The following is a 17,488-nucleotide window of genomic DNA, read 5'->3' as shown; positions in this document are numbered from 1 at the left end:
TGTTGTTGATGATGATGTCTTAGATGTGAACATTCTTTTCTTAATTTGTAACAGTACAAAATTCAAAAACATATAAAATATAAATAAATCACTTTTTTGTAATCCAACAATTGAATTACAAAATAATCGACCAACAAATTGAATTCAACAACCCATTAATCAACAAGACCCAATTGAATTTTCTAACCTTTTTTCGATCCCAACAATGGTGGATACCACTTTTTTTTAATCGAACAGCCAAACCTTTATTCAATAGTGTAAAAAAGATTACATGTGGAAAAGGGGAACACAATGTTTGCCCCTTTCATACAGTAGCTTACAAACTCATAATTCATACTAACCAAAGCTTTATTCAAAAGAAAACTCAGGAATCAAACATGATTATGCAATTATTCTTAAATACAAAGTAGTAAATACTAAAATATTCAGTTAACTATGCGACAATTCTTCCTAATTTCACCCTTCAACTCATTTAGAGTATTAATATTCCCCATTTTCACCATAGACTTTGCAAATTGTTGGAAGAAAAGTCCCTCATTTTCAGCAAAACTCTTCACCAATTCCATTGTCTTTTGTACATTCCCAGTGAAAAGCACTTCATCTGAGTTCAAAAGACCTTTGCCATTTAACAAGTGCTTGAAATATGAGTTATCAAATTTGACAGGGGAAGCAACATCTAGAGGAGAAATGTTATTGTCTCCACCCTTTGTTGGACAAATTGATTTTAAACCATAGTAGTAATTTCTCTCTAGAGTTGCATCTGGCAAATTGTCACCATTTTGATTGTATAGCCTTTGCCTAAATGACACACATCTTGCCATCCCTATGGTGTGCCCTCCTGTAATATCGTGTTAAAAGAGTCATTATGCAATATAGTTACAATACTATTTTTTGTCTCGTTAAAATAACTGAACTTTGAAGGGAGCCTTGGCGTAACTGGTAAAGTTGTTGCCATGTGACCAGGAGGTAACGGGTTCGAGCCGTGAAAAAAGCCTCTTGCAGAAATGCAGGGTAACATTGCGTACAATAAACCCTTGTAGTTTGACCCTTTTCCGGACCCCGTACATAGCGGGAGCTTAGAGCACCGGCTGCCCTAAAATAACTGAACTTTATCCACTATAACAGTAAAGTAAAGTAGCTTACCAGAAAGAGAAACAAGGTCTTCTTCCTTAAGGCCTTGTTTGTTGAAAAGATTCATGAGGTTTTGGATTGTTGAATTTGGTCCAGGGATGGCAACGTTTGCTTTGTTGAAGTCTGCTATCTTTGAGTCCTTTCTTCCTAGTGGCACTTCCCAAAATGGTCCACCACTCTACTCCACCATATTAAGCATCATTTTTATTAGCAAAAAATCTTGAATTGACCGGTACTTAGTTGGCGTTTGGACATAAAAATTATAATTTTTGGAAAAAAATAGTTTTTGGAGTTAAGTTGAAAAATAATATTTGAAATTTGAAATTATATTTAAATATGCATTTTACTTGAAAAAATATTGTAGTATTGTGAGTGCGGAAAAAAATTGTTTTGAAAATTTTGAAAAAGTGGTCGTTTGGAGTTCATGTTTGGACATGAAAATTTTGAAAAACTTTGGTTCCGCTACTGATATTATGCATTGTTTGGAGTTTAGGTGCTTACTAGGAGGACGGCGTTACGAGCAACAAGGGCTAGAATATCAGCACAAGAGACAGTGTGAGGACAAACATGTTCCAGTTTATCTTTAATCTCATCAATCACTTCAAATCCCCTAGCAGAATTCTTGTTTGGTGCAGCATCCTTTTCACTTCTGAATTCACTATTCCCATCCAATAATATGGATGCATCACATCCCTATAGCAGAAGAAAAAAAATATTTAACATCTATAATTAATGTTGTAACGTAACACATGTAACAACATTTAACTGTCTATAGTAAGTCTAATTTAGTAATTTAGAAAATAAAGCAAATAATTCATGTCAAAATAGATGCTTTATTTGTACATCGGCTCTTCGACAAGTCTAATTATCCCTGTCTTTGTTTATATCTCGGGTTGGAACAAATTACTATAATTCGTCCCGCTTATGGATTAGTCGACATTTTTTCACAAATTTTACGAACGGAAGCTCTTATTTGTATATTTCTCATCCCTTGCCTTAATTCTGACTCTATTTTTTGGAAGAAAATAAGTTTCTTGAAAATTTTCATCGGTTCAAATCCAATAAGAGGCTTTGTAAAACTCCAATTTAGTATTCATATTTGATTCATATTTGAGGGGAGAATTGTATTTTTATTTGTAATAAAAAAAAAAGTAACTATGCAAAAATTGAAATTCAAAAATGAAGTGGAAAAGATACAAAATAAAAAAATCAATATCACTAATTCTGCTACTCTATCGAGTTAAAACACAGTAATGATGTAAAAATTCTTTACACTGTCAATCAGTGTAACGCGACTAAAATCCAAAAGTTATACCTGGACAAAGCAGTCATGGAAGTAAAGTCTTAGTAGAGAAGCAGCCATTCTTGAATCTTTAGCAATGGCCTCTTCTAAAACAGACATGACAATTTCATTTGCTTGAGGACATGTGAATTGGTAGAACTGTGGATAAAGATTAGCATAGTCACCACCAAAATTGGAAGTGGAAGCTGAAAATGCTTGGAATATAGATAGAAAGAACATTACTACAAGGATTAAACCAAGTCCAAAAGAAGCCATTTGGTGATATTGAGAAACTAAGAAAATAAATCAATTCTTGTTTGATGAATTGAACTTGCCCTGTGTTTATTTGACAAATGCATGGAAATATTTATAGTAAGTCAGATGCTTTTGATAGTAAAACCGTGATATAGTCAAGTCGTTCGACGTACTTTAAAGAAATGTCTCTTTTAAGTGTTTTTGGTTTCAGTTCTACCTGCTCCCAGGGCCGGATCCAGTGTAATGTTACCGGGTTCAACACAAACCCAGTACTTTCATCGCGAAGCATAATTTTTTGTGTAAAAATTTACTATAATTACAATAAATATTAGGTCTGTACCCATAATTTTAACAATACAACAGGTTCAATTTCAAGAACCTTAAAGATTGAACCCATAAAATTTAAACATTGGATCTGACTCTACCCGCTCCAATGAACAAAATAAGGAATAAGACGTCAACCATGTTTGGAGTTTGAACAAGTTTTGAACTTTCCTTGTCTTGGCTGTTTCTTCAAAATGTTGCAAGATTAGTTCGAGCTTGTAAAGAAGAAAGAGTTAACGAATTTGGATAAATATTATAGGTTCTTGTCAATCTACTCATCGCATTATTCTTCAAATAACTAATTACTTAATGCTTTGGTCTATTTGGAAATCCCAACTTCAAATCACTACGAATCTCCTTTCCAAATTGAGTTATTACATAAAGTAACGGCTTGTTTACTGATTTGAAGTAATCCTCAACCATATCTGACGTAGTTGATATTGCTCCACGCCACCCAAAAATAAAGAACTTGATCTTCAAAATGATTCGAGATTTTGTATAAACATGCACAGCGATCAATTGTTTTAATAACAATTAAGCTACAATTTCAAACAAGTTGGGACAACTATATAAATAATCATTGAACTTGTCGCTTCGTTTATGCTCATCTCATACAAACAAATACAAAACAAAAACAAAACAAAAAAAAAAACAAGGAACATATCGCTAAAATATATATGGCCTTAGGTGAAAATTGTGAAAATTTCTCTCAATGTCCAATTTACTGAATTGAGTCTACTAATGTTACAGAGAGGGCATTGCAAATTGGCAAAGCAGATGACGCTTTTGATGGCCTTATATGATTATGTGAGAAACTGTATAAAGGTTAATTTTCTCTTAAGTTATCAGTTAACAGTCTCTTAGCTCATGAATGTATCATAAACTAATTTATGGAAGTTGGCTATGCAGGACGCGGAATGTGCTCCAAGACCTAGATGGTTAATTGAGTATCATTAACCTCTATAATATTTAGATTAACAATTGTAGTAGTAATCATTTTGGACAATAGTAGGGTCTTGAAATTAATTAATTACTACATGTAAAGTTTTGTTATGTTCTGAATATATCAATAACCATTCCTTTTGCAGATAAAACTGCAATTTCATACAGCTCAGTGAGACAAACCAGGTCAAACTGCACATATCACGCGATCAACTTTTTAGGAATAGTAGGTCAATTTGTACAATGGGGAGAAGGAACCTTCTACCAAAGTAGTTACATATGACGATAAATTTCTATGTACAGAAGCAGCAGTTAGTGAGACTAGAAGTACACAGAATATACAACCAGTCTATGAACAAATTTCTGCAGCTTTTTCTTCAGTCAACGGACTGCTGGTGCGAGGAGTTAGATGACTTTACTGTTTAAGAGCTGTTATGCATATCTGTCAGAAGCCACAATCTGGAGACCCTTGTGCTGGAGTTCCACATACAAGCTACATAAGCTTCACTTTTTGCTGGCCTGACTCGTGCTTGTTTCGCCCTTCAAGCATATGTATTTTGGTTACATGTAGCAATTATGATACGCACGTTTGCCTCATTGGAGTTAGAATCCTTGCAAATCGGAGGGGAACATGTGCTCTCACCAGAGTTCCTTTCTCAGTGTACTCCTATAAAATCAAAAAGAATAAAGGATGAAAATTCTGTCTTTATAATCTGGGATAGTAGGCAACATTAGTACCATTTTGTCAAGTACTCTACATATTACTTATATCAGCTTCTCATGTAGTTCATGGCTATTGGCAGACAATAACCAGAACCCTAGAGCTTATACCGTAGAATAAATTCTCACATATTCCATTTTGCCATCCAATTCTATGTCAGGTCAGTAATAGCTGTTATTTGAAGATTTATGCCCACTGGAACAAAAGGAGCTCGACCCATATCAGTTGTGCATAAAAACTGGGAACTCACCTCAGTACATTCAGATTCCAAAACATTAAATGAAAGATGCTGCAAGTGGAAGGGGAGGGTCAGGAAAAGAAATTCCTAACTGAATGGAAGTGCAAACAAGTTCTCCTAGCAATTCAGCATAATCTCAGATTCGGACTACAACAGCATACCCACAAGTGGGGTCTGGGGAGGGTAGTGTGTATGCAGGCAGACCTTACCCCTACCTTGTGAAAGTAGAGAGGTTGTTTCCGAAAGTGGAAGTCTTTACAAGTAACTAACAAAAATCAGTATCATCTATAAGTTAATTCTTTCCCTATCTTGTTTTTGTATCTTCAAAAATTTACTGGCTTTTCAATATTAGAAATCGCATGCAAACTCAACTGATACCTCACCCAAGGTTCCTAAAAGCTCTATGGAGTGAGTGTTATGGTGATACAACAACCATGCCACAATCCCAAGGTAGCTTTATGGTGATAATATCGAAAAAGAAAACCAATTACTTCAAGAACACTGACATTTTCAAACTTAAGCATAAGTGACTAGAATCTACATTGAGAACAGCTTTAGGGCTGGGGGAGGTCATCACCTTACCTTACCTTGAAGTTTAGAGAAGTAAAAAAAAAAACAAGCAGAGTGTGTATGTGCATGTGGGATGAGTGAGGGGTTAAATGCAATGGGAAAAGACAAATGGAAATGACTAGTACTTTAAATTACTAAGAATATGAGGCTTACAGTTCTCTCAACCATTCCAACATGATGTATGGTACTGAGGAGTTCCCCTTTATCGAATGGAATCAAAGCTTCCACCCATACCATTGTATCCTGCCAAAATTGAAAAGCTCTGTCCATCACAATCAAGCCCTATCTGAAAATATAGATTTTCCCCTAGCTAGGCAGCAAAGTATATGCCTTTTTCTTTTTGAGAAAATAAAACAAGTCATACACCTTTAGCCTATTCTGGATTTCGTTGCAGAATTCATCCAAACCTTCACCAGTTAAAGCAGAAACGCAGACCACATCGTTTTTCGTCTTGGCTTCCAACTTGATTTTCTCAGGGTCCCTAGCTTTATCAACCTGTCAAAAGATGGATAGACGATTATGTTGTAATTTCAGCTTCAGAAGTCAGGATGATCACATAACCAGCAATCTTTATCAGCAAGCGGATAGCTATTGTGTTAAATGGAAAGGAAGGGAAGGGGATACCAGTTTCAGTTTATGCACACAAGATGCTCATCTATTACATTCAGAATTAGAACATCTAGTTTAGCTAGGAAAAGCTATCTTTTTTCAACGTGCACTGAGGTCAGTTAGGAAAGGACAAAAAGGTATATGCTATAGGAAGAAAAAAAATTAAAACAACAAACAACACATCTTGTACAGTAAGCATCACTAAACAACAGCCGACACTGGACAGACAATAAACCGTCAACATTTAACATTATCAGGGAATTGTACAAACAGAAAGGATTGCAGGATTCAACACAAGAATCAAGCAAAACGATTGGCTGGACGAAGAACAAGTCAGTCAACAACAAGATGGCTTTGGATAAGGGAAGTAGAGTGCTCACTACAAATACAACAGTATTCAAACTAAATGACATGCAACACTAATACCTTGTTCCACACCATCAACTTCGGAATTGATACTGTATCCAGTTCTGAGAGAACTTTCTCCACAGCTTCTATCTGTAGCTCTGCTAGTGGGTGACTAAACAAGATGACAAAGATGATAAGAGCTTATGTTGATGTGTATTAAAAGCTCATTATATCAGATAGATCAACTTTACCTGATGTCCACCACATGCACTAAAATTGAAGACTCTGCGATTTCTTCGAGTGTTGCCCTAAAGGCTGCAACCTATTGCAAGAAGAATAGAATAAAAGACCAATTCCATTATATCAAAACTTTTTTAGCAAGCCAACGTTGAAACTTGTCTTCAACGGGAAGATATGAAAGACAAGCTATCTGTTCAAAGTTGCAAGGGTTACCAGAGTTGTTGGTAATTTTTGGATGAAGCCAACAGTATCTGTAAGCAGAAATTCCTTCCCATTCTTCATCTGGCTCAGAAGAGTTTACAACAAGCACAAAACATTACAACCATAGAGATAACTAAATATACTGATTATGCCGAAAAATCCAGATGCACATAATTTTCAGCCAATGAGGAATTTATGTGCTTCAAACGGGCACCAAATATAGGAAACATGTACAAGCAATGAGTTGAGCTGTCTTGAGGATTAATCATCAGTCATTATCCTCACCTGCACCCTTCTTGTAGTAGGATCAAGTGTTGCGAATAATCGGTCTTCCGCAAGAACATCGGCCCCAGTCAACCGGTTAAGAAGTGTACTTTTGCCAGCATTTGTGTATCCAACCTAAAGCAATAAGCACTTTATATATCAATTATCATTCTCTTCAGCATGGTGTACAAACATTCTACGGGAAACATATTCTGTACCAAAGATACAACAGGGACAGGTACAGAGACACGACGGTTCCTGTACTGTTTTCGATGCTTCCGAACAGATTCTAACTCTTTCTTGAGTACACCAATCTGCAAAAGATTATAGTAGTATCTGAAGTTAGTGATGGAAAGGTGTAAAAGTAACCGAAAAAGAAATGTATCCAATATTTACACATTATTTAACACGAAAGAAAGAGTAGAGAAATACAAAAACAATATGGAATATAAAAATATGATAAAAGAGGGGTTATAAATAAAAAGAAAAAGCAGGTTCATCCACATCTCCGGGTAATTACCAATACGAGTCAGGAGTGATGGCAGAGAAGAAATATGATCATGAATCATGATTGATGGATGCACTCCACTAACTTTTTCATTTTACTCATAAAAGCAAGGTCATCTCCAAGAGACCACATGCTACTCAGCCAAGGACTTTCACTAGTCATAGAGGTCTCATTAACTTTTGGCAGTGGTCAGATAAGCAACAAGTAGAAGAAAAGCAATACCGAGAGTTCAGTTCAGCATTAACACACATGTTTTACATTGACAGGGCTAGAAGACAGTCTAGATCTGTGTCTCAATTGAAGTTTCAGCAGTGCATCTGTGAATTTTAGTATCTCTCTAAAAAAATTGTTGAGGTGGTGCTTGCGGGAAGCATTTTGCTGTTAAAATTTGAAGAAAGCCAAAAACATGCCATAAAGGCCACTAGAAATATCACTAAAAGTAACTTATTGATAGCTATCACAAGCACAAAAAAAAAAGATTTGAGAACCAATGATCAAAATATTACTCTCCGTATAACCAATCTCTACAATTGTCCAGAAAATTAATGAGAGATTTGACAAATCAGCAATTCGCAAATTGATAAATATAGAGGGTTAATATCTAACTCTAGTTTAGTGTGAAGTTACTCACTAATACAGTTGTACACAATTTATGATCATACGAGAAATTGCTTACCTGAGTACGTAAAATTCTCTTGTCTACTTCAATTTGTTTTTCACCCATACCCTTGACCTGTCCTCCAGCTTGACGCTCAAGGTGAGTCCACATACGGGTTAGCCGTGGTAATTGGTATTCCATTTGTGCCAATGATACCTGAAAGAATTCAACTGGTAATGCAAAAGTGCAAATATTTTCAGGATGCAATACCGAAAAATAAAAGTGGACTTGCCTGTAAAGACGCTTCACGGGTTGCCGCTCGCTGGTTGAAAATATCCAGGATGAGAGCAGTGCGATCACACACTCTGACATCCCCACCAAAAGCCTTTTCCAGATTACGCAATTGTCTAAAAAGAGCACCATAAAACAATCAGCATATGGATAACCAAAAGTTGAATTTACACTTTTTTTCAAGTATAGAATCAGATGAAGCACGAAGAATTTTAAAAAAATCAAGTAGCCAGTGGGGATGAAAATCTACAAAAACTGAAAGCATTGCAGGGATAAAATTTACTTTAAATTAATCTAAGATCAGAAAATTCCAGAATATAACAGTATTGTCCTTGTAAGAATAGAAATGGGCAAAAATTTGCTGAGAACTACCCTGGAGAAAGTTCATCATCAAATATCACGGTCTCAACATCAAATGCACGAATCGCAGTTTTGATCTCTGCAACCTTTCCGGATCCTATGTAAGTCCTCGGATTAGGAGAAGATAGCCTAGAAGAAAAGAAAAGAGTAAGTTGCATATATATAACATAAATTCGAGAGAAATTTAACAAGAAACAAAAATCATGTTATCTCTTCAACTTAGACAGCATCATCCCATTAACCGTAAGAAAATAAATAAATGAGATAATTTGGAAGACATGTTGCAATGATTATACAACCTACATCCCACGTCATAATCAAGGTAATCATATTTTTGTGATAACTCCAGGTTTAACAGCTCTAAAATGACATGTCTGCAGTTAAAGTGAGCTCTACGATTAGTGGACCTATAAACTATTCACACCTTAATCTACGTATTACACTGACCAGGAACTTATGAAGCTAAGGTTATACAAAAAATTGCCTGTGTATCAGAAATGACTATATTACCAACACTTACTTCTGATATGTAGAATCAACAACCAGTAGTCCAGCAGTATCAGCCAGCTGGGCCAATTCCTTGAGTGATTCCTCTATACCAAATGAATCTTCTGTATCACCTCTGCATGAAACACCCACTAGGTAGGCTTTCTCTTCAAAAACCTGAAGTTTTAACCATCAGCAGAAAATTGAGATAAAGAATAGAAAGGTGGTGCACAACAAAATTCGGTTGTCATTGCTAAAACTGCCTTTTGTTATGGAAAATCAACAAAAAGAAAAAAAAAAGTCATTTGCCAAATCGGGAAGGCAGTGTAATGAATCCTTTACATCACTAGTGTAACATAACCTATTTTAGCAGATTATTTACCATTTATTATACAATGCTACTAAATAGACTTACTAGTAATTACCTTTTAAATGACCTGATTGTGTAAACGTTTATATAATGTCAGTACATAGAACTTGAACTCTATTGAAAACTTATGTATGCCAATAAATACATGACATGTATCATTCCTTCCATGTAACCTTTTATCACTATACCTGGTTAATTTTGCACAAAAAGTAAAAATTACGAATAAATAAAAATTAAAATCCATTGATGCTTATTCACTTACTTTACCACATAAAACGAGTAGCATCCGTTTGTAAAATTTATTATAACAAACTTCAAATGGAGTATTAAAATAAAACACTTTAAAACTCATTTATACGAACGAAAATTTTTTAAAAAAAAAAAATAACTCACCTTGGTTAATGTTCTTCCTAAAGTTAATTTATACTAAACTTGATGTATATACCAGGTGTTTGATGAAAAAAAAAAACTATATGTGATATTCTCACTGAACTCAACTTCTAAATACAAAACAGAGGATAATAGAATTTCAAAAAAACAAATTAACTCACCTCTTTTCCGTTAAGTAACTTGAATCTACTAGAATTTTCATCTAACTCATCCACTTGTTGGTCCTTGTTCTCACTCTTTTTAATCCAACTTAGAGCTTTATCTTCATCCACAACACTAGCAGCAACTTCATTTTCTACTTCATGAGCCTCAGTCTCCGGTAGTGTTACCTCTTCAATTACGGGATTACGCAACGAAAAGCTGTCTTCCGGCGATAGCACTCCGATTTCTTCTCCGACGGCCTTAATGAAACTGTAATTAGTTTGCCTTAGCTTAGTGAAGGAAACGGGTCGGGTACGGGTTGGATTCCATCGCAAATCGGAGTCCGGGAATAGAATGGATGGTTTCAAATTGGAGCAGAAGCATAAACTCATGATCAGAGTGAGCGTCTGGAAAGTTGAGTTCAAGTTCCGTTGGAAAATGGTTTTTTGTGGATGTTAGGCGTATTCTACTTTCAACACAAATATCTTTAAGTCATGTATTTTTGTTCGACTAAAACCCCATGTATTTTATTTTCATCAGGTATTATTAATATGACGAATTTTTTTTTTATAATATTGGCAGAAATTGTTGTCATATATTTGACCAATAATATCGAGTTAATTCCTTTATTTCAGAGAAACTTTTACAGATACTCTAGCATATTTCATACCATAAATTTCAAAATAATTATAGCCACATAAAATCATAATTTATTTAGGATTATAAAAAAAATTATTAATCTTAACTTTTTTAAAATTTTATATCAAGTTAAATAAGTTCACATAAATTAGAACAAAAGAAGTATATGTCAAACAGTACAACTAATAGCATAATACAAAAAGAATCATGTATGAATACAAGATTTATGATGTCTAAACCTTTGTTTTGATAACAGAAACTTAATACTATAATCTTGTGAATAACAAACCTTTAGTTGATACGGAGTATATTTTTTCTTATTATCACTGATGTAAAGTAAAATTATAATAGTAATTTAGTATTTATCATCACGGACCTTGCAAATATGCACTTTACCGCACCGTAAACTGCTCTGTCATAATTCAAACTCAAAGATGGGGAAATTCAAAATACAAATCAGTTAATCAGCATTAACAATTAGAAACTATTTTTTCTTATGCGTGAAATAGGAGGACATCTAATTATTTGTGTTTATATATACTGCCAAAACTTGAAAAAGTATAAATAAAAAAATTAAGATATTGTCATATTGATGATTATTGATGTGCGTTATCCTGCATTTTGTCTACTTTATCACGAGAATTTTCAGTTTACCCCTTCAACTTTTATGGGGAGTATAAATGATACCCCTTTATTTTGCATAAACATTTCAAAACTAAGGAATTAAAGGATTCTACTCCAGTAATAAATCAAAGTTGGACGATCAAACTATCATTAAGTGGAAGCTTTTAATCTAGCACCATCTTGAATTGAGCGAATAATTACACTTGACTAATTCTACGTTTGGAAACGATCTCTTCTATTGTTATTAATAATTAATAAAAGTCGAAATCCATATTACGCATCTTCGTTCACGAAAAATCTTTTACACACTCAACCTTTCAAAAGTGTGTCTAAGACACACCACTTTTATGCTTGACTAATTTTTCAGATAACGTGAAAGTCACGCCCTAATAGGGTCGTGACACGTGTCATTGACTTTTAAAAGGAAAAAAAATATTAGAAATTACAATTAAAACCCATCTTCTTCATCTTCTCTTTTTTTATCTTAAGCATCATTGTTGCTTCTACCATAGTTGTTTGTGAGAAAGTTTTAAACAACACCAAATTTCAACCACACTATCTAAAGAACTAGTCGAAATAATCGAGCAACAAATTGAATTCAACAACCCAATAATCAACAAGACCCAATTAAATTTTCAAGCTTTTTTCGATCCCCAACAATGATGGATTCTAGATTTTTTCTCCAAACCTTCAATACTACTGTTAAAACTTTTAAATCTTATCACAAATAAATGGTTTTCACAAAATTTGGACAATAAACCAACAAAAATCGCTCAATTTTAGATCTAAAATTTAATATTCTTTCAAAAATTCTATTTGGGGAAGAAGATGAGGGGGAGGGTGGTCTGAGGAAGAAGACCAGAGGGAGAGGGAGAGGGAGGAGAGAAGACAAAAAATAGGATTTTTTACGGTTTTCACGCATTTTTTTGTATGTAAACACGCAAGTGCTATCTAGTCAAAAATAGTGTCTTAGATACACTTTTGAAATGTTGAGTGTGTAAAAGGTTTTCCGTGAAAAAGAGATGTGTAACAAGGATTTCGCTACAATATTGATGGGTAAACTATGTATTTTGTCTATAAAATATTGATAAACAGTGAATATTTATTTGTATAAAAATTCCTTTTTCTTTCCTCTCTTTCTTGTTAGGTGGAATAAGTATTTTCTTATCCGTGAAGTATTTCTTTTTCTTATCTAACCCTTTTCCATTGGAGAAACAAGTAAACGGATTGTGTTATAAAATAAAAGTAACTTAGTAAAACATGAACAAGACATGTTGTTATGAAATAAAAGCAATTTAGTAAAACATGAACAAGAAATGGAGATAGAGAGAAGAAAGAGATTTTCTTCTTCAATTGTGTGTATTTTCCTATCTATTACAAGGCCTTTATATAGGCATGAAAAGTGAAGAAAAATATGTTATTGAATATGTCATTAAGCATAGAAATATGTCGTTGAATATGTCATTAAGCATTTGAGAAGATCATGGAGGAAGAGTAGACATTCACCATAATTTAATTTTTCTTATAACACTCCCCTTTGGATGTCCATAGATAATGTGCCTCGTTAAAACCTTATTAGGAAAAAACTCTATGGGAAAAAAATCCTAGTGAAGGAAAAAGAGTACACATGTTTAGAAATACGCATTTTGGTTGCCTCGTTAAAAACCATGCAAGAAAAACCCAGTGGGACAAAACCTTGTAAGGGAAAAAGAGTACAACGCGTATTAACTCCCCCTGATGAGAGCATCAATTCACATCCTTGAGCTTTGCATCCCAATTTTGTACACTAGTTTCTTGAACGTTGGCGTCGGTAGAGATTTGGTGAACAAATCAGCCATATAATCACTTGAACGGATCTGTTACACATTGATATCACCATTCTTTTGAAGATCATGTGTGAAAAATAACTTTGGTGAAATGTGCTTTGTCCTATCCCCTTTTATGAATCCTCCCTTCAACTAGGCTATGCATCTTCATACAAAATTGTAGGTAGTTTGTCACACTTCAAACCACATTTGTCTCGAATAAGGTGTATTATAGACCTCAACCATATACATTCTCAACTTGCTTCATGAATAACAATTATCTCAGCATGATTAGATGAAGTAGCCACGATTGATTGCTTAGTCGATCGCCAAGATATGGCAGTGCCTCCATATGTAAACACATAGTCTGTTTGAGATCGAACCTTTTGTGGATCATATAAATACCCAGCATCGGCATAACCAACAAGATCAGGACTGCAATTATTACCATAAAATAAGCCCATATCGATAGTCCCTTTTAGATACCGCAATATGTGTTTGATTCTATTCCAATGTCTCCTTGTAGGAGCAGAGCTATATCTAGTTAAGACATTAACTGAAAAAGTTATGTCAGACATTGTCATGTTAGAAAGATATATTAGTGCACCAATTGCACTAAGATATGGTACATCGGGACCAAGAAGCTCTTTATTATTTTCATGAGGCCGGAATGGATGTGCTTTATCCATATATAATCGCTTTAAAATTATTTTAGTGTATGCTGATTGATGGATAAAAATTCCATCTTTCATATACTCAATTTGTAGACCAAGACAAAATTTTGTCTTTCTAAGATCTTTCATTTCAAATTCTTTCTTTAAATAGTCTACTATTTTAGGAAGCTCTACTGCTTTAGGAAGCTCCCTAGGAGTTCCAATGATATTTAAATCATCAACATACACGGTGATTATAACAAATTTAGATCCAGATCTTTTTATAAAGACACAAGAACAAATTGAATCATTCTTGTACCCTTCTTTCAACAGGTACTCACTCAGGCGATTATACCACATGCGCCCTGATTGTTTCAATCAGTATAAGAATTTTTGAAGCTTTATTTAATAAATTTCTTGGAAACCTTAATATGCTTCAGAACAATTTAAATCCTTCAATAATTTTCATTATACGCATATCACATTTTTCTTGTATTGCCAGATTAAAACCTGAAATGGCGACATCCACCACAAGAGAACATGTCTCTATATAATCAATGCCAGGATATTTACAAATCTTCTTGTGACACAAGTCGTCTTTATGTCTATCGACTTGACCTTTTTTTCGCACAAGAACACATTTATATCTCCACTGGCTTTATACTTTCAGGTGTTGGGACTATCCGTCCAACTTCATATTTTTCATGTGAAATTAATTTTTATTGCGTATTTTTCATTTGGCCAATCATTTATCTGTCCAAATTTCATGACAGATTTGAGCTCAAGATCCTCGTCAATATTAATAATATTGAGCGCTACATTATATTAACAATATCGTCGACGATCATTTTATATCGGTTCTACTATTACCCAATAAAGACATAACTTATTGAAATCTCTTTATCTTATTATTTTCAGGTACCTAAGCCTCTCATATGAGGTCTTATGAAGTGTTATGTCATTGTGCTCTTCTAGAGCACTTGCCTCCTTATTATGACCATCTTGAACATTTGCTCCTCTCCTTCTTCAAGGAGTTTTATCTTTGGAACCGATTAGTCTATTATGCTTTATACATGCCATGGACTCTATTCATTATGAACTTTATTTTATTTGGAGCATTAGCAGCTGAATATGATATTTAGCTTTGGGTCAGCAAATACGCCTGGCATTATTTTTTCAGCTGCTCATTTTCTCCCACTATTATTGGGATCACCAACACATATCTCTAGCCTTATTTGGGGATTCATCTTTGTGCATTGTGGTTGAATAATTAAATCATATAGCACATTCATATTTTTAGATGGAAATTATTTGGTTCCTGACCCTGAACCGATTGTGATAGGGAGAACTTATCTTAACTTGGCTAGATGCGTACAAGTGCTATTGTATATTAAATAATACATCACATACCAAATTTTATTTTGGCAATTTTGTTCTCATAACCAATGGTTTAGATATAATTGGAGGCATACAATTTCTGCTAAACCAACTTGAATTTAAACTAGTATTATCAAGATAAATCATCATAATTTATATTCTGGAACTGTGCTCTAATAATTTGAGCAATCAATCTTGCAAAAGCCAAACTACAAGTTGATAACAAATGCACATGTGACCATAGAATAGATGCATCTTTTAAAATTATATAATAGTAAACGGTCCACATGGAAGATGACTGGGCCCATATATTTATCACCTTTTATTCGTTCCAGAAATCAAGGGATTCAATCCCAACTTTAACTGGTATATCATGAGAATAAGCAGCACAAGAGAATTCTTGAAGAATCTTATATTTCTTCAATATATGGCAATGTAATTCTCAATTAATTTTTTCGCATCATAATTGAACCGAGATGGTCAACCGGTCATGCCAACTAATATTTATTTCAGTAAACCTCTAGTTTACTTGTGGCTTGTGATTGCATCATCATGCTTATACTTGTGTAGTACAAATAGAAAAAAAGTCAGGTAACCTTTCATATTTACCCGGTATGATTATAGTAATATAAAGATATTCAATCTTCTTTTCATTTATAGTCTCAATATGCCAACCACTTTGGCTAATATATTTGTAAATTAAAATATTTCTTTTGAGACTTACTACAATATTAATGTCATGAATAATTTCATTCATGCGGGTAGTAACAAATTAGTTCTTTCAGAGCTCTTAACTGCTTTTGTACTACAAGATCTTTTGTCACACCATCCATATAATGAATGTCTACTTCACAAAGAGAATCTTATCATAATAATTGCTATGTTCAAAATCATCACAAGCAAAAATAATTTTTTGCTTTAATTTTACTTTTAATAACTTTCATAAGGCATGACAAAATATTTTTGGCGTATCACATGCATGCGACCAATGATATATTCATGTAACTACATAATAATATTCATTATCTTTCTTTGTCTCAAACCTCTCTTAGAGGTGAGTTGTAGTATTTATCTAACTATGCACAAGTACATTATTATGCATAATCTTTATCATATATATATTTTCACTTTCAGGAATGAGTATGCAATCTCAATATTTATCACAAGACACATTCTCTTCAAAGAATTTCTCCCTTTTTATAATTACCACAGTTATAACTATTATTATTTTGGCCTTTCGCACGCCCACATTCATTGGTCAATCACTTGTCTTTATTTAGACTTATCATGCACTGCTATCACATTCACTTCAAGAATGGAGTAAATCAAGTGGGACAAGCTTCATGCTTTTTCATGAAAATTACATTATTTTTTCTTTAGTTATTATTATTATTAATAATATGGTGCATTAGGACTCAAACCCAATGCCTTACTCATATAAAGGCATGCTAGGCCATAATGCGTTGGAACTTGAATCCAACGTCTTTTCATCAACATAGTGCGTTGGGACTTGAACCCATCATCTTACCCTCAATCTTTGGCATAATAGGCCAAAATTCACTAGGACTCGCACTCGAGCCTTTAAAATATTATTACTTCATAATTATAGGCATAAGTAAATTAACTTTCAAGAAGACATACATAACTATTTCAATCTTGAAACAGTTCCTCTGCAACAAAAATGCTAGTTAGGATATATGCTAATTTTGTTTTCAATGAAATACATCATGTTATGGTAAAAATATTATTACTAAATTACCTTAATAATTATCTATCATAGTATGTAAAAGGTCAGAACATATATATACGTTGGAATATTATCTTTGTCCTATAAGAGATGTAGCAAATAAAGACATACCTTTCCAGTTCTTTATTTCACTGGATACAATTGAAAAAAATATTTTTACTAAACACTGCACATAAAGTTAATGCAAAGATATGAAAATATGAACGTGTTTAGATGGATGTAAAATTTATCTTTGTATTATCATACAAGACATCTTTCATTGTACTTGATCTCATTGTCTGGTTATAATTTACATAGTCTTGACGTAGAAGATCATGAAATGAGCAATTCATGCTGATAACGTGTTATAAAATAAAAGCAACTTAGTAAAACAT

General features: G+C 33.7%; 2 protein-coding genes across 2 annotated transcripts; both read right to left on the bottom strand.

The window, feature by feature from the left end:
- Positions 1 to 225: 225 nt before the first annotated feature.
- LOC107816368 (peroxidase 9-like) lies at positions 226 to 2,798 on the bottom strand. Its single transcript, XM_016642074.2, has 4 exons — positions 2,447 to 2,798; positions 1,633 to 1,824; positions 1,144 to 1,309; positions 226 to 838 (listed from the first exon to the last, which is right to left on the bottom strand). The coding sequence occupies exons 1-4, from the start codon at positions 2,687 to 2,689 to the stop codon at positions 426 to 428; spliced, it is 1,014 nt and encodes a 337-aa protein (XP_016497560.1). The 5' UTR covers positions 2,690 to 2,798; the 3' UTR covers positions 226 to 425.
- A 1,309-nt stretch (positions 2,799 to 4,107) lies between these two features.
- On the bottom strand, positions 4,108 to 10,791 carry LOC107816369 (uncharacterized). Its single transcript, XM_016642075.2, has 13 exons — positions 10,290 to 10,791; positions 9,403 to 9,545; positions 8,895 to 9,011; positions 8,524 to 8,638; positions 8,310 to 8,447; positions 7,344 to 7,439; positions 7,147 to 7,260; positions 6,874 to 6,942; positions 6,672 to 6,742; positions 6,499 to 6,592; positions 5,830 to 5,958; positions 5,617 to 5,706; positions 4,108 to 4,601 (listed from the first exon to the last, which is right to left on the bottom strand). Exons 1-13 carry the CDS (start codon positions 10,659 to 10,661, stop codon positions 4,509 to 4,511), a joined length of 1,641 nt encoding a protein of 546 aa, XP_016497561.1. The 5' UTR covers positions 10,662 to 10,791; the 3' UTR covers positions 4,108 to 4,508.
- Positions 10,792 to 17,488: the final 6,697 nt, after the last annotated feature.

This window comes from Nicotiana tabacum, chromosome 12 (assembly GCF_000715075.1).
Source record: "Nicotiana tabacum cultivar K326 chromosome 12, ASM71507v2, whole genome shotgun sequence".
Taxonomy (NCBI): domain Eukaryota; kingdom Viridiplantae; phylum Streptophyta; class Magnoliopsida; order Solanales; family Solanaceae; genus Nicotiana; species Nicotiana tabacum.
The sequence above is the reverse complement of the archived record's forward strand: the minus strand, read 5'-3'. Positions and strand labels throughout refer to the sequence as shown.

Coding starts and splice junctions, on each gene's coding strand:
- LOC107816369 (XM_016642075.2), bottom strand. CDS start 10,661: ATGAGTTTATGCTTCTGCTCCAATTTGAAACCATCCATTCTATTCCCG. Junction 9,012..9,402: donor GTTGATTCTACATATCAGAA/GTAAGTGTTGGT, acceptor CTTTTCTTCTAG/GCTATCTTCTCCTAATCCGA. Junction 4,602..5,616: donor TTGGAATGGTTGAGAGAACT/GTAAGCCTCATA, acceptor TTGATTTTATAG/GAGTACACTGAGAAAGGAAC.
- LOC107816368 (XM_016642074.2), bottom strand. CDS start 2,689: ATGGCTTCTTTTGGACTTGGTTTAATCCTTGTAGTAATGTTCTTTCTA. Junction 1,825..2,446: donor TCCATGACTGCTTTGTCCAG/GTATAACTTTTG, acceptor CTTCTGCTATAG/GGATGTGATGCATCCATATT. Junction 1,310..1,632: donor CTCGTAACGCCGTCCTCCTA/GTAAGCACCTAA, acceptor ATGGTGGAGTAG/AGTGGTGGACCATTTTGGGA.